Source organism: Ovis canadensis, chromosome 12 (assembly GCF_042477335.2).
Source record: "Ovis canadensis isolate MfBH-ARS-UI-01 breed Bighorn chromosome 12, ARS-UI_OviCan_v2, whole genome shotgun sequence".
NCBI classification, from domain to species: Eukaryota; Metazoa; Chordata; class Mammalia; order Artiodactyla; family Bovidae; genus Ovis; species Ovis canadensis.
The window spans coordinates 14041269-14065478 of record NC_091256.1 but is presented as its reverse complement, the minus strand read 5'-3'; the positions used below and the strand labels follow the sequence as shown (position 1 = coordinate 14065478).

General features: G+C 60.2%; 1 protein-coding gene across 4 annotated transcripts in view; it reads right to left on the bottom strand.

Moving 5' to 3' along the window:
• Positions 1-4269: 4269 nt before the first annotated feature.
• TMCC2 (transmembrane and coiled-coil domain family 2) overlaps positions 4270-24210 on the bottom strand; it is a 38774-nt gene continuing 18833 nt past the window's right edge. For 3 of the 4 annotated variants that reach the window (XM_069544513.1, XM_069544511.1, XM_069544512.1), the window contains 3 exons: positions 7336-8282; positions 5850-5985; positions 4270-5614 (listed from right to left, as the gene is read on the bottom strand). In XM_069544513.1, coding sequence (XP_069400614.1) covers positions 5303-5614; positions 5850-5985; positions 7336-8282 — 1395 coding nt within the window. In that variant the 3' untranslated portion in view covers positions 4270-5302. Of the gene's footprint in view, positions 5615-5849; positions 5986-7335; positions 8283-17685; positions 18065-24210 lie in introns of those variants that run through there. The other variant, XM_069544514.1, reaches the window with a different exon arrangement.

The following is a 24210-nucleotide window of genomic DNA, read 5'->3' as shown; positions in this document are numbered from 1 at the left end:
AGTGGGGTTCCCTTCCCCTCTTTCTGCTCCTTCTCCCTGGAGCGGCCTTAGAAGCCGCTTTCCCAGGTGATCTGCCCTCTGGGGGTGAGGGCCGGCAGTACGATGCCTGAAACACTGCATATTCCTGCAAGCTTTCCGTGATGCCTCTGCCTCACCTGCGAAACCAGGGCCTGACCGAAACCATCCGCTACAGGACACTCCCCCTGCTTGCCTCTTGCCTGACGGGTGTTCTCGCTCTTTGCTTGTCCCGTGTTCAGAGAATCCTCTTCAAACTTCCCCCTCAGAGTAGAGCTCTCACTCCCTGGGCCTCCTCCCACCCCCAGCTCTGCCGCAGCGTTTATCTCTTCCTGCCTCTGTGTGTGTGTGTGCGTGTGCACGTGTGTGCGTGTGTGTGCATGTGTGTGTCCCCACACTAGGCCATGGGCTCCCTATGGATATGGACCCTATCTTGCTTTCCTTTTTGTCTCCAGTGCCTGGCACAGAGTAGGTGTTCAAAACTGCGCTTCTTAAATTTCATTGAACCCAAGGCTCAGGGAAACTGGGGGCCACCCACCTGGACTCCAGGCTGCCCAACTGTGATAGGAGCTCCAAGACCAGCGAACGGAGGGGAAGGAACAGGACCCCTGCTCAGCCCCTTCTTTCTCAGCATGCGCGCTGCTGTTTTCCAGGTCTCTCCATCCCTGGCCTGGCCCGGCCCGGCTGAGAAGATGAGGAGAGGACGAGACTGAGATAGCTGACGGGTCTGTGCTGGTGACCTGTCTCTTGCATGAGTCTTTTTAAGTCCCAGTTTCATGGGAAGTCCTCTCCTCCTCACCTCCATCTCAACTCTGAGTGCTTGGGCCTGGGCTGGGCTCACTCGAAAAAGAACAAAGGGACCCAAGAAAGCAGCAGCAGAATTCGGCCTTCCTTAGGAGCCCAGAGATCAGAGCGCTCCAACCAGCCGGAGAGCTAGATCTTTCTAAAGCCTTTACTCTGGTCTTACCAGCCATGCACTGAAATTGCTCCAAGAACAAGGCAATCAAAGAACTTTCTGGCTGGGCAGCTGGTGGGCAGCAAGGCAGCTCCCAGCTCCTTTGGGAGGTTGGCTCCAACACTTCTGCCTGAGGGCCCCTGCTGTCCCTTCTCAAGCCCTGCCCAGGCCTGTCCCGGAGCAGGTCAGAGCCTTCCTTGGGGACCCCTGGTGGCCTGCTGCCCCAGGGAGACACCCAGAGCTTGTGAAATCTCCTGTGGAAGCAGAGCCAATCAGTGAGTGGCTCCCCGGAGGCAGGGTCATGGCCAGGGTGGCCGGCCCAGCACCGCTGGGCCCAGGACAGTTAGCCTTGGGAGGTGGGGGCCCAGGGATGGGCTGCGGGGGGGTGCAAACCTCGGGGAGGACCCACGCTGGGAAGCAGCGCTGGCATCCCCGGCCTGGACCGTCCTTGCTGCCGGCTGGATGACTCAGGTCCTGCCAGCAGGTCTGGATGTGCTGTGGCAAGTCCAGCCTCCCCTCCCTCCCCTCTCCTGTCTCAGCACTCCAGGTGGAGGCCGGGCCTCCTCCTTCCCGCTCCGCTGGGAGGGTGGCTGCAACGCCTCAGCCTGAAGGCCACCGCCGGTCACTTTCTCAAGCCCTGCCCCAGAGCAGGTCAGAGCCCTCCTCCGTGGGGGACCCCAGATGGCCCAGCAGCGCCTCTACAGGCATCTGCCTCAGAGAGAGATTGGGAACCTGGAGGGAGGCACCCACATTCCACATCTTCTCGGAGCCTCACGAGCGCCCTGCCCCTTAGCCAGCCCAGGCGCCCTTATTTCAGACGAGAGGACAGAGGCCTGCAGCCTCATAGCTGGTGCCGAGTGGCTGGGCGTCCACTTAAACCTGAGCCTCCAGATACGGGCTCTCAAGTGCACACCAGGGCCCATGGTCTGCGGGAGGCAGGGCCCCCCACACTCACAGGTCCTGGGCCAGGCAGGCCTCACCTAGTCCTGGCTCAGGCTGGGGCCTGATTCCTTGGGACTGGATTTGTCTATAGGTCTTAGGGTAAAGGTGTGTGGAATAAGCAGGTTCTCAGCAACCAGGCCTTCAAGAGTTGAAGGCCACAATCTCCTGAGTCACCCTCGGCCTTGCTTGTATCTGCGGGGTCGCTGTAGACGTCTCTTGAGCAGTTCTGCACTTGAACATCCCCTGACTTCAGGAAGGAGGAGGAGTCATAACTGCCTCGGATTAGTCCTTTATCATGTTCTAGGAACCAGACTAAGGTCTTGACACACAGAATGTCTTCTCCTCTGCGCCCCAAACCTGCGAGCCAGGTATCGTTTGTGTTCCTATGGGCAGAGGAGGAAGCGAACGGAGACACCGGGGACCTGGTCTAACCTGAGTGGTGGTGCTGGATTTGAGCCCAGGTCTGCAGGCGCCAAAGCCCAGGCTCTTACACGGGAAAGCTGACCCCACCTGAGGGCCCTGCCACACAGAGCCAGCAGGCGCCCTGGCTAAAGCTCCCCTCTTCCCCCACCCCGGGGCTCCAGGTCTCTCCTCCCCACCCTGGAATCACCCTTGAGTAGCTCTGCGTGGTGAGGGTTAGGCGGCCACCCTCTGCCTCCTACCGTCAGAGGTCTTTGGTCTTGGCCCAGGCTGCACCTGCTGCAGCTCCACGGTCTCCACGCAGCTGGCACAGCAAACAAGCCAGCTCCAGGCTGGCCAGCTACCCGCCAAGTGCTGTTGGAGCCCCGGCCCCAGGCAGTTCTGCCCCCGCCCTGGGTGGCTGAAGCCGCGGGAATGTGCCAGCCAGGCCGAGCCCTCCGAACCCCAGTGTGGGGCTTGGGGCTGAGAGGACACGCGACCTGGGACAAAGGCTGCCTGCTGTTCTGCAGTCCAGAGGAGAGTGGGCCCTGATTCAGCGTCTCACTCTGTGAGCCCAGGCGGGTGTGGCAGGTGGGTTCAAACGAGAGCAACTCGTCCGCAGTTTACAGAGTGCAGGGAGGCTCGGACACAAACACAGAAGGGCAGCGACTATCAGAAGGAAACTCAACTCCTGGTCAGGCTGGGCTTTGCACGAAGCCCCTTGTCACAAAGAGGCCAACATAAGGCCTGCCAGTTCCTCTTTTTTGCAGAAGATGGCTCTGTGGGCAGGTGCCGTCCCCCTCCTCGGGCTGTTTGCTTTGCGGCCTCAGGATCTGCTGAGAATGTCCCCCTCCCCCCTCCCCCTCGGTGTGGACTGCAGCTGGCAGTGGCATTGAAGAACCAGTGCAGAGAGGGCACCTGACCTTGGGGAGGAATGTGTGAAATGTCAGCAGCCACCCCCCACCTCGGGCCCAGGAATGCGGGTTCCTGGCCCAGCAGCCCGTGGCCCCCAAGGGAGGTGCATGTGTGGCTGGAAGAGAAGGTGGGTGCGGGGCCCAGGAATGGCATTGTTGGGAGGCCCTGCAAGGTCACCGGGTGAGACTCCCGCCTGGTTACAGAAGGTGAAGCTGAGCCGTCCAGCTGCCCTCCTGGAGGTGCCAGCCCAGCACTCACTCCGATCCAATTAAGGGCACAGTCCCTCACCCCTAAAGGCCCCTGGAGCCCACGGCCATGGGTACAGCTGTGACTTGACTTCTCAGACCTTCAGAACCACAGATGTCAGAGCCCTTCCTCCACCCATGTTGCAGATGCGGAAACTGAGGCCCAGAGAGACGGGAACTGGCCGCAGGAGCACTGACTGTGAGCCAGGTCTCGGGGGTGCGGGGTGCTTTCGCTACACTTCCATGAAGCCGGGGGTGTCTCCTGCTGACAACAAGGGGACTCAGGTGGGCCCACCAAGCTCCCACAGGTTTCCAGCTGGGAATCCAGCACCTTCCGCGGGTGCGCTTCCCTGTCAGGGCAGACACTCTATGGGCTTGGCCTCTATGCTCCGGCTCCTGGTGAGCCAGCAAACCTCTGCTCTAGCCACACAGCATTAATAAGGCCAACCCAACTCCAACCGATGCTCCTCTCTGGGACTGAAACCCAAGGACGTGCTGAGTAAGGACACTGCTGCCCTCTTGTGGCCATGCCTGGGCATGACTGCTGTCCTCCGGGCCTCCAGTGGCTTCTGATTCTCCTCCTCCTAGAAAGCAGCAGGGGCCAGACAGGGTGGGCACCATCTCACCCCCCTATCACCAAGGCCAGCGCTTCAGCTGCAGAAAGCAAACGGGAAGGCTGGACCTGCCGACGTCAGATCTGAGAGGAAGGAAGAAGGTCTCATTACCCAGAACACTTGAGTGTTGGGAGCAACTCGGTGGTTTCCACGGAAACAGCCTAATGACCAACACTAGACAGGGTGGTTTGAAAGTCTGGAGGATTTATTTCTCGGGAAGGTCCACGGCAACTGGCAGGCACTCCCCTCCCCTGTTCCCAAGAGGTTCTCTCTCCTTTGGTGAGAGAACCCCTCTCTTCTCGGAAGTGCCCCTGGGGAGACTGGGATGTGGAGAGAAACCACACGCAACACTCCAGAGCCTTAAAAAATACAGCCACAACGACCTCCCCCACACGAGTACACACATAGAAAATCAACAGACGTATAAAAGAGGCTGGCCCCGCCCCCAGCCGGGACTACCCAGAGCTAAACCGACGGAAGTGCCCGACGGCCAAGACGCGGCCCTGGCTTCAGAGAGGGCACCCAGGAGGCGGGCAGGGGCCCTCTCCCTGGACCTCAGGACAAGGTACCAAGGAACAAACAAATAAATAAATAAATAAAGCCCTAAGAGCTTGGGCTGAGGCTTGGGGCCCCCAGGGGCGCCTTCCCTGAAGAGCAGATCCAGTGACCAGCAGAAAGAAGAGGGAAAACACAAACCCAAAGCTGCACCCACCCGGCCTGCAGAGCCGGCATCCTCAGATGCCAGAAGGGCCCCACCCAGGACCCAGCTCTGGAGGAGGGAGGGGTGAGCTGAGAGCCTCCTGGGCCGGGGAGGCCACCCGTGCTCCTGTCTTCATCCCGGCCATCTCCATGAGCCGGGGCTGCAGCTGTCTCCTGCGTGGGCTCCCCCCCAGGAAAGCTCTCTTCGGCCTTCCTGACCCCAGGCGTCTGCTGGGAGAAGTCCTGCCAAACAGTCCATCCGGGTCCTTAGCTCCGCGTGGCCACAGGCATCTCCCCCACCTCCTGCGGGGGCTACACTTGACGCTCCCTTCAGGCCAACAAAGAAAAGGCAACAGACAGAAGAAGCACACACAGAGAAGGGGGCGGAAGTCGCCAGGACGGACAATTTGGGCAGGAGGTCAAACTGGACACACGAAGATGCCCCACAGACTCAGGAGCCCCAGGGTCCCCCCCGGCGCAGCAGGGGCCAGCGGGGAGCTGGGGGGAGCACGGGGCCCTCAGCTGGGCAGCAGCACGTGCTCCAGGAGGTAGGTGAGGGAGTCCCAGTGCTTCCAGAGCAGGAGGAGGACGAGGGCCAGGAGGGCAGTGCTGGAGACGCGCAGGCGGGTCTTCATGAGCGGCGTGATGAAGCTGGCAACGGTGGACACGAACACCAGCAGCACGGCCATGAGCGCCAGGATCACGCTGATGAACTTGCCCAGCAGGGCCCGCGCGTTGGCGTTCTCCACGCCCTCCAGCTGCACCACCTGCTGCTGCTGCTGCTGGAGCTCCAGCTTGGTGACCCGGGTCAGGCAGGACTCCACGGCCTCCTGCAGGGGCACAGGGGCGGGTGAGCTTAGGGTGGGGAGACCTCCAGTCTGAACCCCACCTGCTCCTCGGGAGGCGATGATGCCCAGGGCACCCCCCTCCAGAGGGTGGTCAGCTGCAGCTAAGGGGCCCCGGTCCTTTCATGCTATTTGGAGAGGCTGAGGGGAAGTGGAAGTCTTGATTAAGGGGAAGGGGCGGAAGCAGCCTGCTCCCAGCTTCCTCTCGGGGCTGATGTACCTGGATGTCCCGGGCCCTCTCGTAGGACTGGTAGGCCACCTTCTCCTCCATGCTGGCCAGCTCCTGCTTCAGGTTGGTCATCTCATTCTGGTGAAGTTCGGTCAGGTCATTGAGCTGTTCCTCCAGCCGCTCGTACCTGGCAGAGGGAGAACACGTGACGCCAGCCCTGGCTCCCCAAGTCTCCCATCTCCTCCCCCAGGGTCAATGTCACTCACTCTCAACAAGGACTCAATCCACCCCCTGTGTCCAGACCCGCCCAATTTTAACAGCAACAAGAAAGCTACTATGCACACAGCAGGCTCCCCAGGTGCTAGTGGTAAAGAACCCGCCTGCCTGTGCAGGAAACATAAGAGACGTGGGTTCAATCCCTGGGTCGGGAAGATCCCCTGGAGAAGGAAATGGCAACCTACTCCTGAACTCTTGCCTGGAGAATCCCATAGACAGAGGAGCCTGCTAAGTCCTAAGGTTGCAGAGTTGGGCACAACTGAAGCGACTTAGCACACACAAGCATATACACAGCCCTTCTTAGAGGCGGGCTCTGTGCTAGGCACTTTAGCTACCTTGCCTCCTGGGGTCCTCCTCACAAACCTTCCGATAAGGACCAGCACCATCTGCACATTTCATCCGAGAAGACTGAGGCCCAGAGGGACTGGGGACTGCCTGAGAGCACAGAGCTCACGGAAGGAGGGTCGGGGCCTGACTGTCCACAGCCTGGGCCTGGGCTAAGGTGCTCCCCTGGGGACAGGGACCCAGACGCACAATCCCTGTCCCAAAGGCACAGATATCAGAGGACGACTGTTACGTGGGGGCACTGAGTTTTCAGGCAGGTTTCTCCCCCCATTTTCCAATCCTTCTTCAAATATGCCAAGGAGGAAAAGAGCTATCTAAAGACAAACTCTCTAAGGATCCCAAGGAACAAGTGCCCAACGCCACGCGCAAGGCGCAGAGCAGAGCAGAGCCAGCAGAGGGAGGACGTGGGGGCTCCAGCTGATCCCAGGCCGGCTCGCCGGCTCCGGCCGGACGTTCCCACGGACTGCGCCAGATAGCTGCGCAGGGCGCAGTCCTCACAAACCCTGTGAGCCGGGATTCACGTTACTCCCGCTTCACAGATGAGGACACCAGGTGCAGAGAGCAAGGACTTTGTCCACGGTAAAGAGTGGGAAAAGTAGAGCTGGGATCCAAACCCAGGTGATCTGCCCCTGGGGTCAGTGCTCTTAGCCAGAGTCGCTCCAGATAAGAAGCTGGCCCCTGCCTCGGTTTCCCCTTTTGCACAACCACCATGTACTCAAGTAGGGATGCCATAACGCTCCTTCCAGAGGCCCAGTCATCCTATCTTCCAATCGCCCTGGAAGCTGGTGGAAGGCTCCTGGGGGCCTCCTCCTGGCCCCTTCCAGCAGCCCAGGGCGCTCGGAGATGCTGCGTCTGCTTCCACCACTGAACCTGAAATCCGGCCCGTCTCACCGGCGGGGCGGCGCGGCGCACGCACCTGTAGCGCTCCTCCTGCAGGCACTGGGTCATGTAGGTGTAGTCTCTCTGCAGCTGCGCCTTCAGGTCCTCCATCGAGTCCTCCAGGTGAGACTGGCCCTCCTTGATCTCCCGCAGTTCTTCCAGCACAGCGTCCACGTTGCCGGGGCCCCCATACAGCGGGCCGGACTTGGGGCTCCCGGGCGCGGCGGCGGCGGCGGGCCCGGCCCCCGAGTTGCTGCCCGCGCCCGCCGAGCTGGCGCTGGCGCTGGAGCACTCGTCGTCGCTGGCGTACTTGGGGCTGGACACGAGCGTGGCGCTGCCGCTCAGCGCCCGGGCCGCCTCCTCGGGGGGCCCGTCGTCCAGGGGGTCCTTCAGGTGCGCGATGTTGTCGGCGCTGCCGAACTTGTTCCGGATGAGGCTGGCAAACTCCCGGGGCTTGGACACCACGGCGGAGTGCGTGGCCTGCGAGAGGCCCGAGAGGCTGCCCTTGACGCCCTCCACCACGCCGCCCCCGAAGCCGCTGATGCCGGCGCGCACGTTGGCGCCCACGTCCTTGAGGCCCTGCTGCATGTCCCGCAGCACGTCCTTGGGCTGCCGCGACGGCCCGTTCTGCTCGATCTCCCTCAGGCGCCGGCGGCAGTGCTCCAGCTTCTTGTGCAGCTGGGCGATGGTCTGCGCCGACTTCTGGTTCTTCTTCTCGAACACCTGCTTGATGCGGGATGCCTGCTGCTTGTCGGCGTTGTTGGCCAGCTTCAGGTACTCCGCCACGTTGTCGTCCCGCGCCTCCTGCTCGATCTTGATCTGCTCCGTGATTTTCAGGATCTTCTGGTGCAGGTGCTCGATGGCCGCCTTGGTCCGCTGGGGGTCTGGGGCCCCGTCCGGCACGTCCAAGCTGATGGGGCCATCGGCGTCACCATGGCCGGGGCCGCCGGCAAGGTTCAGGGCCAGGAAGTCCCCCTTGTCGACCTGGGGAGGAAGGCAAGCAAAGCAAGCTACAGCCCATCAGGAAACTGAGGGAAGGGGGGTTCCCCGAGCCTCTGGACTTGGTTTCGCTCTCTGGAAAATGGACGCAGGATGAATAGGAAATTTTTAAGGAAGGAGTTCAAAAGAGTCCCAGCAGCGGCAACAGAATCCGCTCCCGCCGTCATTTATGAAGGGCGTGCACAGCTGCCCCCTGCCTGATCCCTACCACGTCCCTGCCATGCAGTTGGGCAGACCTGCGCCTCCTTCGGTGCAGAGAGTTCAAGCAACTTGGCTGGGGATAAACAGCTACAGGAAGATAGAACCGGCAGCCCAGGATTCTTGCTGCCCCATCACATGGACCAAGCAGGCCCGAGGCTTCACCGTTATTCCAGGTTATTTCTCAGGGAGCAGACACACTGTTCCCCTGGACTCAGGCATCAATAAGGCTCCTGCCTGGAGCAGTCCTCTCTCTCAGGCCGACCGCAGCCTCACTTGGGAAGTAACCCCCACTTTCCCACGTGGGCTTCCCGGGTGTGGCTCAGCAGGCTCCCCAGTTCTGCTGATGCCTCTCCCCGTCCTGCCCTTACCTTGCCGCTCCCTGGAGTCGTCAGCAGCCTCTTGCACTTCATGGTGGTGGGGGCGCCTGGGCCCGCCCTGTCCCAGAGGAGCAGGCGAGGAGCGCACACCCCTGCCTGCCGGCGGGGTCTCGGGGGACTCGGGTCCCAGAAGGCACCCACAGGCCGGGGGACACGGGGCCCAGGCGAGGGGCCTGGGGACACCTGCCGCCCAATGTGGAAGGAGCTGAACGGGCGGCAGGGAGAGGACAGTGCCTTTTCCTCTCCGGCAGGCGGGCTCCCCGGGTGCATCAGGGCAGCACAGAGAGGAGCCCAGAAAGGAGACAAGATGGGGGGTGGAGCGGAGCGAGGGGCAGGAAGGGGCACAGAGGATGGGCGAGGGGGAGACAGGCTGGATGGAAACGGGCAGGCCTGGAGCCCCACTCTCCAGGGCCGGACTCCCCTCAGCCCTCTGGAGGGCCTTGGTCCACAGCCGAGTCCCCAAGCGTCTTATCACCATGCAGCAACGGAAGCAGCAGGAAATAGCTCAACCCCATGTATTTTTACACACAGCACACCCCAGGACAGCGGCTGGGTCGGATCGTTCGCTCTCTATGTGTATGTTGTGGTGGGGGCAGGATGAGATATACGTGGGGGAAGGGGTTAAACACAAACAAAGTGGCCCCTTCAGCTCACGCAACGGAAGCAGCCCGTGCCAATTACAGGCAGAAGTCACTGGGCTCCATTTCTCGCAAGGTACAAAGTTACTGGAAAACACCATGAAAAACAACAGCCCTGCCAAACTCAGGAGGCTCCCCTGTGGGCTTCCTCTCCAGCCTTCCCAGGTCATGGTGCCACTGGGGATGCTGGGAACAATACCATCCCTTCCCATCCCTCCTAAGGTCGGGACTTTCCTCGTGTCCCTGTGCCCTCTGCCAGGTGCTGGTATCTTCATGACTTTGCACACCAGAGGGGCCCACACCGATCCCGAGGTCTACTCGCTGCATCACAGACTTCAAACGGCATCCTGCAGTTAAACCCCTTCCTCCAGTGCTGCTCCCTACAGTGACGGCAAACAGACGGCCTCTGGACCTTCCTGACCCTCGGTCTTCCCCCCTGTAAAATGGGGACACTCATATCTCTTCTCAGGCCTCTGGTGAGGGGCATGCCACATGATGTCCAAGGGCACTTGGCACAGTGTGGGCACACAGGTACTCATCTGTGCTGGCTGGGTCTGGCAGCACAACTTTGTGTGGTGGAGGAAATGAAGTGTATTTAAAAGATGATACCAAAAAATTCATTCATCATTGAAACTATGAGACAAAATTAAATTCTATATGCAACACAGCTTTTAATACTAACTCATTATTGATTCGGGGATTTTTGCAGAAACTAATACTTGTGGCTGGCAATTTGCTGCACAGTGATATTGAAACCTCTCTGGTCAATAACGTTCAGGTAACAAAAGATGTTGAAAGTGTTAGTCACACAGTTGTGTCCAGCTCTTTGCCACCTCATGGACTGTAGCTGCCAGGCTCCTCTGTCCATGGAATTCTTCAGGCAAGAACACTGGCTGCTGCTGCTGCTGCTGCTGCTAAGCCGCTTCAGTCGTGTCCGACTCTGTGCAGCCCCATAGACAGCAGCCCACCAGGCTCCGCCGTCCCTGCGATTCTCCAGGCAAGAACACTGGAGTGGGTTGCCATTTCCTTCTCCAATGCATGAAATTGAAAAGTGAAAGTGAAGTTGCTCAGTCGTGTCCAACTCTTAGCAACCCCATGGACTGCAGCCTACCAGGCTCCTCTGTCCATGGGATTTTCCAGGCAAGAGTACTGGAGTGGGGTGCCATTGCCTGGAGAGGGTAGCAATTCCCTTCTCCAGGGGATCTCCCTGACCCAGGGATCAAACCCGGGTCTCCTGTATTGCAGGCAGATTCTTTACCATCTGAGCCACCAGGGAAGCCAGTAGAGGCAAGGCTATGGTTTTTTCCTGTGGTCATGTATGGATGTGAGAGCTGGGCCATAAGGAAGGCTGAGCACCAAAGAATTGATGCTTCTGAACTGTGGTGTTAAGAGAAGATTTTTGAGAGTCCCTTGGACTGCAAGGAGATCCAACCAGTCCATCCTAAAGGAAATCAGTTCTGAATATTCACTGGAAGGACTGATGCTGGAGCTGAAACTCCATCAGGCCAGGAGGAGAAGGGGATGACAGAGGATGAGATGGTTGGATGGCATCACTGTCTGAATGGGCAGGAGTCTGAGAAAATTTTCCGGGCGACAGTGAAGGACAGGGAAGCCTGGTGTGCTGCGGTCCATGGGATGGCAAAGAGCTGGACACGATGCAGCGAGTGAGCAACGGCAGCCAAAGATACGTCCCTGGCCAGTAGCGTGCTAAAGAACTTGACCCCTTTATAAGGCCGCTTTCCAAGGTGCTTTCCCAAGAGACTCAACACTTTTCCTCTCTTCCGCTCCCTTCACAGGAGAAAGAACAACCAGAAACGACTGTGATCTGGCTGCTCCACGGCCTGGTGCTCAGCTGGGCCCTGGGCTCGTCTTTATAAAGAGGAGCACGTCAGTCCGCCCACTGGAGGAGTGTGGGAAGACCTAATGAGACGGGGACTCAAAAAGCCTGCGAAAGCAGAAGTTCTTGGGATCACAAGGGAGTGTAAGAAGGCAAATTCCCTGCCTGTCCTGGCTCCAGCCTGGCAGCTCTGAGCCTTTTACCCCTCGATCTGGCGGCTCTCTAGCTTACAAGTAGAAAAGCAGAGTTGCAACTGGCTGTGAAATCCCCGTGAATGAGAGAACAGACGCTCCAGGAAACCAGCAGGGCTTGGTGGTGAGCTCTTCCTCACCAGCCGGCCCTCTTCTCTGTCGTGGGGCCCAGACTCAAGCCGGGGGGTCCCGCAGCAGGGCCCCAGCTCCCTCCTGCCCCTCCACTGAGGTCTACAATGCCTGCAGCGTCTGGTCACCTCAGGTTACAAAACACCCCACTTTCTTCCTCGGTCTCCCCCGAGGGAGGCAAGTAGGGAGTTCTCCACTCCCTCACGTCCCCCAGCACATCCCCCAAGCCTGCAACACCCTTTTAGAACTAAAGAAAAACAGGGTCCCCAGGGAAAGAGAGCCGAGGAGGCTGCAGACAGACGGGCAGAGGCTCAGAGAGGGATTACGGTTTAACAAAGAAAGGAAAACTAGAGCATTAGGAGAAAAAGATGAGAAAGCTGTTAAGAGGCCGTAACAAGCAGCCCCGGAGGAGAATGGGATTTGCCCCCCAAAAATGAAGGAGAATGGCAACGAGACAGGATGCAGGACCCATGCAGGCCGCTAGAAAGGGCACGAAGGATGCGGGTGGACACTGGCTTAGAACGCTGGCTCTGTCCCTCACCGGCGATTTGCCTTCGGACACGTCATTAACTTTCCTAGGACTCAGCTCCACCCCCCTCGACAGATTGTCGGGGGATGAAACGAGACCGAGAGGACAGTGGCCGTGGTGCAGCCTTGGGGCACAGACACAAGCCGCAGTCAACCGACAGTGCACACCCACCGGGACAGCCATGGTTTAGAAAGGGAAATAGCAAGGGCTGCCAAGGATGTGGGGAAATCAGAGCCTTCATACCGTGCCAGTAGGAATGCAAAATGGTGTACCCACTGCGGAACACAGTTTGGAGGCTCCTCAAAAAGTTAAACACAGACTTATCACATGACCCGGCACCTCCACTCCTAGGTACACCCGCAAGCAGTTGAAGGTGGGTGTTTAAACAAGCACTGGTGCACACGTGTTCACAGCAGCACTAAGCCAAAGGGTGGTGGACACAAGTCAAACGTCCGCTGATCACTGGGAAGCAAAACTAGTACAGCCACACTCTGGAATATTACTTGACTATACAAAGAGTGAAGAAAGACTGATACACGCCACAACACGGAGGAACCTCAGCAACACCAAGTAAAAGGAACTAGATACTAAGGGTCACATTCCTTTTATAGGAAATGTGCGGAATAGTTAAATTCTTAGTGACAGAAGGCAGAATAACGGCTGCCAGGGGCTGGGGAAGGGAGAGATGGGGAGTGGCTGCTTAACGGGCCCGGGATTCCTCTGGGGATGATGAAAGAGCTCTGGCGCTAGACAGAGGTGGCGGGGCGGCACAGCCTGCGTGTGCGAGGCCTGGTCCTCAACCTGCCAGCCTGCACTGCAGGTCCAGCCCGTGTCCTGTTACAGGGTGGGTGGCAGGAGGGTGTCTGGCTCCTTCCTCTTACAGCCACATTCTGAACACAGCAGAAGCTCTAACTCACTCCCTCAAAAGAGGAGCAATACAGATCACCGAGCTGCAGGCCGCTAGCAGGAGAAAACTCCCAGGGCCCACCGGCCCCTGAGCATGGCGCTGGGTGGGCTACACGGGCCCCAGCCCTCTGTCCAGGCCCAGCCACCAGCACCAAGGCCTCCTCTCCCCACTCTCCCATCTAAGGGGCCGGATGCTCTGCAGGTGCCTGGCCCCACGACGAATCCCTGAGCGCTGTCGGACGCGGGGCAAGTTCTAAGAAGAGGCGAACCATGAGGGTGAGCCCTGCTTCCTCCATGACCCCGACCCACACAAGCCAGCCAGGAGGCTACCAACAGGCAGTGGTGCTCCCTGCTCAGGGCGACCGACAGCCAGGGCTGAGGGTATGGACACCAAGGTCCCAGAACTGCTGATGGGCGCTCTGGGAGAGCCAAAGTGGGGCACTGCCTGCGTCTGGGATGCAACTCTCCCTGCTCGTCCCCGTGCTCTGGTGAGACCCCTCATACAAGGCTTCACAGCGCCTCGGACTCTCCTCCCTGCTCCCTTCCAGCAGCACCCAGTGAAGCCAGATCAGGCGCTCCGCCAGATTACAGGGCTCCCTGCCCAGGCTCCCCGGGGCCTCCCAAGACGCCCAGGTCCTCCGGGGCCTGAGCCCACGTCCTCGGGTTAACCCCACTGGACACGGGTCTTCCTCCCACGTGCTAGCCCAGCAGCCTGGGTCTCTGAGGCTCTCATGAAGCCCGTCCGTACAGAGGGGAAGGGCACTAGCGTGTCAGGGGTCAGTTTCCTCAGCAACAGTACATCATAAACATTCTTCAGGATGGACCACGTGCACAGTCACACCTGCAAGGAGTGCGTGCTCCATAGCTGTGCTCCGAGGCTCCCCACCTGCAACTCCCCTCCTGCGGGGACAACAGCCCTGCCTACATTTACAGAGTGCTCCCTGCTTACAAAGGGGTCCCCAGGGCAGGCTGACACAGAAGTTGGGGCCTTCCTGTTTCAGCTCCCTGTTCAGGAGTTGAAAAGCCAATGCTAAGTTCTGTTTTAGGGAAAAAAAAAAGGGGGGGGGGAAGCGTGTGGCTCCTCTGCTTCCCTTTAGGAGGTCAGGGTGGCCCCGACATCCTGGGCCAGGTGGCCTCTGGGCCCCTTCCAGGGAGGAGAGCAATGGAGTCAGGCGTCCATCCCATCTTGTCTGTGGGTCTGGCTGGGCAGGCCGAGTCCACGCAGGGTACTACCTCTGGGCAAGGCCTGGGCCAGCAGAGGCCGAGAGCCCCGCAGGCAAGGGTAACGGGGTTGTGGGCCGGGGTGACTCAGCAGAGATGCCTCCATCTGCTGACTCCTGGCCCCGTGACTGTGATCTGAGCACCTTTCTCAGAATGGAGAGCACACGGATTCCTCTTCCACTGGCTCCCCGAAGGAAAGGGAGGGGAGTCAGGCCAGGGTGGAGAGGGGCAGTCATGGCCGGCTAACATCCCTTTGCCCAAACAGGCAGGTGCCTCTGTGATGAAGCTGGGAGGGAGGCAACCTGATGTCTCCCATCCGACCTGACGCTCGGGCCAGAGCAGGCTGGGAGGAGGACGTCAACCCTGGGCCCTGAGTCGGTGGCTGGCCCGTTCTTCCAGATCAGCCGGTGTGGCCTGCGGGCTCTCTCCTGCTGCTACGGACAGGCAGGCGTGAGAGGCCACTCACCCCAGCTCTGGAGCATAATGACCGCCAGCCCAAGCCAGCGGAGGAGGGCCGGGAAGGCGAGAGTGAGGAGGGGAGGGCACCACCTTCGGGGGAGGGCCGGGAAGGCGAGAGTGAGGAGCGGAGGGCACCACCTTCCGTTGGCGCCTGGGAGCCGAAGCGGCTCTGCTCCTGAGGGCAGGAAGGCCAGTGTTTAGATAAAGGGGCACACGTGGAGGAGCACACACGCACCTGGGTCTGGAGAAGAGGAGGATGAAAAACTCCTGCAGTGAGGGCCCAGGGATTCGAGGGCGGGCGCTGAGTGGGGGCTGGCTCCTGACGCAGCGCCCCGTCCTCCTGGTACCCCGCCCTCAGCGGATTAGCCAGGAGCTTTACCCTAGGGCCAAGTCCACACAGACGGGGAGACTCACCCCCTCCCCATTCCATGCAGTGCCCACGGTCTCCAGGCAGCTGGGCACTGAGGCTTCGATCAGCCTTCCCCGGCAGCCCAAGGGTGCCCGCCCACCCTGGTCCTAGGGGCAACTCTGCCTGGCAGAATGTCACGATTCTCACCCAGCCCTGGGATGCCAGTCCTTTCCTTGAGGCCCACCCCCGGTTCTGGTCGGAACCACACCCTCGGCTTAGCGGCCTCCTTTCGCCCTGCTGAGCACAATGGCCTTCTGTCCAGCGGGCGGCCTGCGATCCCCTCTGCCTGCTCACCCCTTCCGCCTAATTTCACGGCAGCTCCTGTGGCCCGAGTGGGGTGACACACTCTGCTTGTTTCTGCAGGACTCCATGCCGGAGTCCCCTCCCCCAACCCCAGGGCCCTGCCAGCGTCCAGCGGCCCAAGCGTGCAGGCCTGCTGGCCAGCCCTGCCCCCTCTCCCATCTTTCTCATGCAGACACCAGAGGAAAGGGGCTGCACCCCGAGCGAGCGTGGGGAACCCGACTCCTCTGACTGACTGCCCTCCTCTGACTGACTGCCCTCCTCTGACTGACTGCCCTCCTCTGACTGACTGCACTCCTCTGACTGACTGCACTCCTCTGACTGACTGCCCTCCTCTGACTGACTGCCCTCCTCTGACTGACTGCCCTCCTCTGACTGACTGCCCTCCTCTGACTGACTGCCCTCCTCTGACTGACTGCACTCCTCTGACTGACTGCCCTCCTCTGACTGACTGCCCTCCTCTGACTGACTGCCCTCCTCTGACTGACTGCCCTCCTCTGACTGACTGCCCTCCTCTGACTGACTGCCCTCCTCTGACTGACTGCACTCCTCTGACTGACTGCCCTCCTCTGACTGACTGCCCTCCTCTGACTGACTGCCCTCCTCTGACTGACTGCACTCCTCTGACTGACTGCCCTCCTCTGACTGACTGCCCTCCTCTGACTGACTGCCCTCCTCTGACTGACTGCCCTCCTCTGACTGACTGCCCTCCTCTGACTGACTGCACTCCTCTGACTGACTGCCCTCCTCTGACTGACTGCCCTCCTCTGACTGACTGCCCTCCTCTGACTGACTGCCCTCCTCTGACTGACTGCCCTCCTCTGACTGACTGCACTCCTCTGACTGACTGCCCTCCTCTGACTGACTGCCCTCCTCTGACTGACTGCCCTCCTCTGACTGACTGCCCTCCTCTGACTGACTGCCCTCCTCTGACTGACTGCCCTCCTCTGACTGACTGCCCTCCTCTGACTGACTGCCCTCCTCTGACTGACTGCACTCCTCTGACTGACTGCCCTCCTCTGACTGACTGCCCTCCTCTGACTGACTGCCCTCCTCTGACTGACTGCCCTCCTCTGACTGACTGCCCTCCTCTGACTGACTGCCCTCCTCTGACTGACTGCCCTCCTCTGACTGACTGCACTCCTCTGACTGACTGCCCTCCTCTGACTGACTGCCCTCCTCTGACTGACTGCCCTCCTCTGACTGACTGCCCTCCTCTGACTGACTGCCCTCTCCTGCCCCCGCCCCCGCCCGGGCCTCACCTGCGTGGGCACTGCTTCCCGCAGCCGGGCTGGCGACGGGGTGCCAGGGGCTCTGAGGGCCCAGCCATCCGCAGGCGGTGCCGGGCCCCCAGGGTCACATTCCCGGGGCAGCACGGGGCTGGCCAAGGGAAGCCGGACTCTGCGGGCAGGTGTCCCGGAGCTCCCGGGCTCTGCACCCGCCATCTCCAGTCCGAGGCCAGGCCTGGGGATTAGGGGCGGATTGCTCGGGGAGATCCCCCCCGCCCTGGGGCTCACAGCTGCTCCTTCCCATCTGGGAGGAGGAAGGGAGATCACGGAGCAGGGGGACCGAGCTGCAATGAGGCACCCTCCCCCCCGCCCCCCCACTGCCCGTGCAGCTGTTGCCACTCTGAGTCTGGTGTGCGGGAGGACATCTGGGTGTGACTGACAGCAGCTCCTGCCTGCAGGCAGGTTACAAAAGCGCGTGGTGACTCGGTTCCTGCCTCTTTCACCCGCCCAGACGCATACTCGGCTTCTCCCACCTCTCATGCATGGGTGCAGACGCTTCTCGCCCTCAGAAAGCCCCCTCACAAACAGGCACGGCACCACTGACTCCCTTCATCAGCCTCAGAACAGAAGCACACCTCCCAGCCAGGCTTCCAGGGCGGAGGCGAGCTCCTCAAAGCCATACAGGCTGGAGCCTGGAAGGGGCTCCCTGACAGACCCCAACACGGCCTCTGCCCCTCTCCCTGCGGCCCTGCCCACAGCTGAAGGCACCCTCACTCCCCAGACATCCTTCCTACTCCAGTGGCTGTCTGCAGGACAGCAGCCAGCCTCACCCGGGGACTTTCTCTTCTCTGAGATCCTAGAAATCTACTTTCTGCGCTGGGCACTACTGGCTTCCGCTTCCCATTCCTCACCCCACCCCTCAGCAAAAGCGCCCAAGATAAAAAGATGGATGGCAAACTCACAGCCTTCTCCTCTTCCTTGGACTTCATCTTGCCAGTCCCAGCAGGAAATCCTGCGAGTGGCCAGCAGAGGGGGCCAGAGATCCACAGGTGGGGCGCGCACGCCGTGAGGAGGGCGCGGGGTGGCCGGCGGTGTGCAGGGTCTGCTGGGTCCAAGCACAGCCTCCAACAGCAGGATCACCAGCCAGAGATGACGCAGATTCTGTGCCCACTGGGGGGTGACGAAGGACTCGGGGCTTAAATATGAAGGATCGGCATGGATCATGCTGACGGGGCGGTCCCCGGTTCAAGAAGGTGCACCCAGATAAGGGCCCAGTGCTATCTCCAGGCCCCACCGCCAGGCCCTCAGCCAAAACACCAAGAGCACGCGTCCCCACACCCCGGGCTGGGGGAACCCTCACAAACATTTGTGGTGGCGATGACCTGGGGTCTGCGAGGACAGCAGCCCAGCGAGGGCACAACACACAGATCCCAGCTTGGGGGCCGGCTCAAGCGGGAGACCCAGGTTCGATCCCTGGGTCGGGAAGGTCCCCTGGAGGAGGGCATGACAACCCACTCCAGTGGTCTTGCCCAGAGAATCCCATAGACAGAGAAGCCTGGTGGGCTACAGTCCATGGGGTTGCAGAGTTGGACACAACTGAGCAACTTTTTTTTTTCAAGCATGTGCGTCAGGGACACATGGGGTTAGGAACGCTTTCAGCAGCTCCTCCCATCTGTAAATGACCTCCTGCCTAGGCCCTCGATTTTCACTCCATGCTTCCCTGGTGGCTCAGACGGTAAAGCCTCCAATGCGGGACACCCGGGTTCATTCCCTGGGTCGGGAAGATCCTCTGGAGAAGGAAATGGCAGCCCACTCCAGTACGCTTGCCTGGAGAATCCCATGGAGAGAGGAGCCTGGCGGGTTACAGTCCATGGGGTCGCAGAGTCGGGCGTGACTGAGAGACTCTCTCTCTCTCTGGGCACTGCACGATGCTCCTCTTGTGTAAAGGAGTTGTAATGCTCTGAGACAGGCAGCGGTCAGATCGTAACTATACCCGGCCCTTCACTGTGCCTAGCATAACAGGCGTGTGTAAAGACCACCTGACCTACCCCAGCAGAGACGGAAGGCACGCCAACTGCTGCAGCCTGTCCAAGGTAGCCCCGGAAGCAGCCTGGACTTCTCACTCAAGACGTCCCTCCTCTGCCCCCCTCCCTCCTAGGCCCTGCCAAGCTAGTCTTTGTAGCCTTTCCTTACAAGCGAAACAGTGGGAGGGAAAAAGGAGAAGGCAGGAGCCCAGAGGCGAGGAGGGGGCTGAGTCAGCCGAGCGGTGGGGCTCTCACGACACTGTGCAATCTCACTCCCGGCTGCTGGTGTCAGGAAGGCTCAGAAACACCAGGAAGAAGTCCCTTCCAGGCCTCACTGCACCAGTGAGCGCACTCACTGCACCCCAGGGAAGACCCCGAGGAGGTGTCTGGCATCCCCTTGACGGGAGGCTCAGCTCGCCTGCAGGGACACCTCACCCACCAGCACAATAACTGGAGCAGGAGAAAGGAGGGCGGAGCTCAGGGCAAGAGAGGAGACAAACAGGAGCCGGGGGCGTCTGCCAGGCAAGCCAGCTGGGGTGAGGTCCCTTCTCCCGGAGTGTCGGTTCCTGTCCTTACGTGTTGAGGATGCAGAGCTTCCTGTTCTAGGGGTGAGGAGCAGGAGCCCAGGGCACCGTGATGCGGCGGGTCCCATACCAGCTATGGGACCTGGGTCAGGTCGGTACAGGTGAGATGCAGCGTCCACAACTGCGCTGGGCAGAGCAAATGAAAGCGGGGCTTGGAAAGTCCCAGCAGAAGGGATTGTGTTGCTGGAAAAATCTTGCTCCCTGGGGGCAGACCTGTCTTTCAGTGGCAAGGCCGAGGATCAGGTCTGAAGGGCTGATGTAAATCCGCACCCCGCCAACTTGCTCCTGATGTACCCTCCACAAGCCCTGTTCACCCCTCTTCACAACGGCAAGAAGAGGCGGCAGCACCCACAAAGCAGCGGCTTGGAGAAAGAGGCCTCAGGGACGAGACTGGTGGCATCAGGAGCCAGAGGAGAGGGTGGGCGAGCTGAGGCCTGCAGCCTCTGCAGCTGAACCTGGTTTCTCAGCTGCAAAACTGTACATATGACTGTTACCTCCCAGAGCTACCAAAGGGGACCAAAGGGGAATATGAGTAAAAATTCCTGACACATCTTACGTTTTACTGAAATCCATGAGTCCTGAGGCCCCTGCACATGAGTATATACACACACCCCACAGTCACTCTAGGAGGTGCGTGGAAGCGTGCACCTGGGACAAAGCCAGAGAGTAGCTTCTGCGGAGCACGCTGAATTATTCACTAGCTGCGGATATTGCCCAAATGGAGCAAAGCTGGGAGGGGCACAGGCGGACGCGGAAGAGCTGCATTAAAGCAACAGGCCCTGCGAAGACAGGAGCCCCAAGCGTCTGTCCTCGCACAGAGAGGAGGCGCCCTGGGTACCTGCCCCCAACTCCCGGCCACCCTGCCACCTCCCCTCTGGCCTGGCGGAGGCGGGCCCCACCTGACCGGGGCAGGGCAGTCGCCAGCCCTTCGCAGGTGTGCCTGGCTCTCTCCACTCACCCGCGTTAGCCTCCGTCCCAAGGCCACTGACGGGCTCCCATCGTCTTGGAAGGGGCCGGCCTTCCTCTGCACGCCCTGCAGGCCTCAGCCCTCTCTTTCCCTGGGTCCCCTTTAGCTTCCTCTTCCTCTTCCTCTCATTTTCACGCTGTGCCCCCTTTTTCCTTCCATTTTTTCTTCCTTTGGCCTTACTATTATTCTTCAGGTTCCCCCCACCCACCCCCCCACCACACACATTTTAAACCTTATTTCAAATCTTCCTACTTAGTTTTTTTCTCTTGGGGGAAAAAAGCACACACCACACACACATTCTGAAGGGTGGGAAACCTGAGAAGTCATAGGCTTTGGGAGCAAAGACAAATGCTGAAGAGCAGCTAAATTTAGTCATTTCAAATACCAGGTGAGGCCTTAAAAAAAAACTTCAGGCTTCAAATGTGCTGTGAAAATCTCGCAGTTAGGATTCCTCCATAAAAGGCGAGCTACTGCTCCAGGGTTACCTCTCAGAAACGAGGGGCAGGAAGTGGTCAGTCCTCAGCAGTCCCTCCCCTAACACTCTCTCTTACCGCCAGCCAGCCAGTCGCTTTCTTAGAAACTCAAGTCACCCAGGAGCCCTGCTTCCTCTTGGAACACACAGGAGAAACGGGCATCTTCTCCAGGGTGAACTGGAACAGCCAATGTGGGTGCATTTCCCAGGAGCACGTGGAGAGGATAGGCCACACGAGCCGGCAAAGCAGACCGGGGAGGCCAGGGTGGACTGCTGCTGGCACACACTCCACGCCACCGCGCAGCTGCTTCCAGGGAGGGGGGCCGTCTCTCCCGCCCTCAGGTTCCCAGCCTGCCTAATGCCACGGACACTCATGCTACAGAGTCCTGCTCAGGCACGGTCACGAGCCAGACACTGGGCAGTGGAGACGACCACACACCTAAGGCCACTTCTAGGAAAATCAGAACTGGTGCCAGGAAGGTAGGAAATAGGGATGATTCCACGCCTCCTACAGCCACTCAGCTTCCCTGGGGGAGGCGATGCTGGGGACAGGCCTGGAAGAAAGTGACCCAGAGAGGAAGCAGCCTCTCCTTTTGGGGGAGTTTTGAGGAAGCAGAGCACCCTCCACCCCACCCTACTTGCCAAGAAAAATTTAGACTGACCCCTTTCTAGGAGCAGAGGGCTGAAACACAGAACACTTGGGGCATCCTGTTGACTCGGGATCACAGTTTACCATGAACTGACGGGAATTCAACGAGAAATGTATGTGGAAGCAAAGCGGTCTGCAAACTGCAGCGTGCTGCCCAACGCGGTGCCAGTGCCAGGAGGGCTCAAAGGGATGCATCGAAGGCCCGGGCTGGCATGGACTGGGGGTGCCCACAGAGCCAGCAGACAGGCACAGTGCCCAGAGTGTATCTGCATCTGAAGCCGCCTTCTCGGGCACTGAGGAAACCTTATATAATGAGGCTAACACTACAGAGCACTTTCCTTTGCAGGGCAGGCTCGCCTTTCCGGCCACCCAAAGGAGGCCTTCTGGTTACAGTATCACCTAGGATCTGGTTTAGCTTCTGCGGAGCATGCTGAATTATTCACTAGCTATGGCTATCGCCCAGCTCGGGGTCCCAGTGGTGGGGCACCTGAAGAGGCTGGAAAGGACACAGCGAGCACACTTCCCAAATCCAGACCTGGAGGAAGGCCAAAGAGATGACAGCCGCAGGCGCAGGGGGCTCCAAGTGTGGAGGACACGGGTATAGGGGCTGCGGCAGAGGAGGGGTCGGGAGGCAGAGAACAGTCAGACCTGCCGCCTGTCGCACCCTGGGGCCTGTCATTGGAGAGGGATGGAGGTCAGAGAAGGCTCCTGTTTCCGGAACTTCGCTCCCGGCCCCCAGCCCCCACTGCAGCTCGGGGGAGCCCTGGGTTCCTGGAGCCCGGAAGGAAGGCAGTGGGGTGTGCGCAGCCTCCTTGCTCCCGTTTCAGGGTCCTCTGCCCTGCAGCACAGGTACAAAGCCTAAACCATGCCTTTGAAGAGCAAGAAGAGGCAGAACAGGGATCGGGTAAACAATACTGTATTTCCATTGCCTCATCTGGCACCAGAGGGGACCAGGGTCAGGTTTCGCGTCCCAGGGATGTGCTGGGTCCACAGAGGAATGTGCCCGGTGGCGGGGAAGACCCGGGCCAACTCCCGGGACCCGGCCCACACCACCAGTGCTGGCTCCCCGTCAGCAGGAGCCGAAGACACAGCCTCCTCTTGCCGCTGTCATCAGCGTGGGCGTTGGGGGCTGACACCCAAGCCCTGGGCACACCGCCCCGGGGGCACTGGGCCGGGTGCAAGGGGCTGAGGCTCCTGAGGGGGAAGGCTGGGCCTGACGGGGCTTCCCACCCGTGTCTGAGCTGGAAGCACCTCACCCTGCTGGGGCAGGGCTTGGAGTCAGGTGCGGTGGGAAGGCATGCCATCTAGGCCTTGCCAGGTAAGCTGGACGTTATCTAGCTTCACCCCCGTACCCAGGGGGCATGCTGTATTCCCAGAAGCCAGAGCTAACCTGGGGAGCGCTGGGTACTTTCTGTCTGGAAAGAGTCGTGGATGTCAGTGCGGAAAAGATGAATAAAGGCTAGTTCCAGAGGCCGGCGGCCTCCTGGGCCAACTGAGCCCCAAGTCCTGCTCTGAAGAGGCTGCTGCGTACAACCTCTGCTGCCAGAGTGGGGATTACGGGGCAGAGTCCTCCGTTTTCTTGGCCTCTCTCCTGATTGGAGACAACCCCTGAAGGGCACAGGGATCCCACCTGAACACGAGGCACTCAACCAGACAAAAGGAGGAGCGTCTTAGCTCGCCAGATCCCACAAGCACGCCGGGAAACAGGGGCATTTAGTCACTGGGGCTGGAGAGGGCAGTGGCACCCACTCCAGTGCTCCTGCCCGGAGAATCCCAGGGGCAGGGGAGCCCGGTGGGCTGCAGTCCCTGGGGTCGCTAGGAGTCGGACACGACTGAGCGACTTAGCAGCAGCAGCAGCAATCACTGAGACAGGGGGCAGCAGTTCACGACGAAGCACGGAGGCACCGGCCTGGGCCTGGCGAGCGGCCGGCAGCCAGAGGCTGCTGGGCTGGGCTGGGTGCCCCCCGTCTGACGAGCCTCCCCACACACAGAGGAAGCGAGGAGGGAAGAGGAGGAGACGGGAAAGGGCAGCCGTCCTCCCAGCCACCAGTGGCCAGCTCGGGCTGGCAGACTCCGCGTGCACGCAGGCTCTGACGCGGCTCTGAAGGTAGACGCGCTGGTGTGGACGGGCGGGCAGACGGGGCCCTCGGCCTCTCAGGGAACCTGGCCGCTCACACATGTCAGCAGGTCTTGCTGACTAACAGGCCAGCCTCCCCGCGCCTGGGGGACATGTTCGGAAACCTCTCTCAGCAGAGCGGGCCCCACCCACCTCCGAACCGGCTCCCAGCCATAAATAAACCAGGCCCCTGGACACCTGCCAAAATCTGTCTTCTTGGCAGCAGCCTAGGACTGAGGGTGGCTCCTCACTTGCCATTCCTGCCAATAAACAGGGGTGCTTGTTTATGCCCCTTATTTACCAGGGCAGAGTGGAAATGTTGTTGGATAAATCTGGCCAGAGTGTACCAAACAGGCTGTCCAGAGCTCTGGTTTACGTGATGGGCGGAGGCCCCTGCCCCTCCCCAGCCTCCCCATCTGGGACCTGGAGATAACACCTCCGTGAGGTCACAGCGAAGGTCCATGACGACATCATCTCCATGCCCTCCCCGCAGCGCTGGGCCTCTCTCCCACCCCACCTGCCCTCAAAGCCAGGGGCCACAGACTGGCCTGTTGCTACAGTCCTCAGCCACTGGGCAATCCGTGTCAGTCTCCTAAGGCTCTGGACACCCTCTGTGAGCTTTGGACACGCACCCCCCAACCCATGCCGTGCCTTGTCCTTAGGAGGACCAGCCTC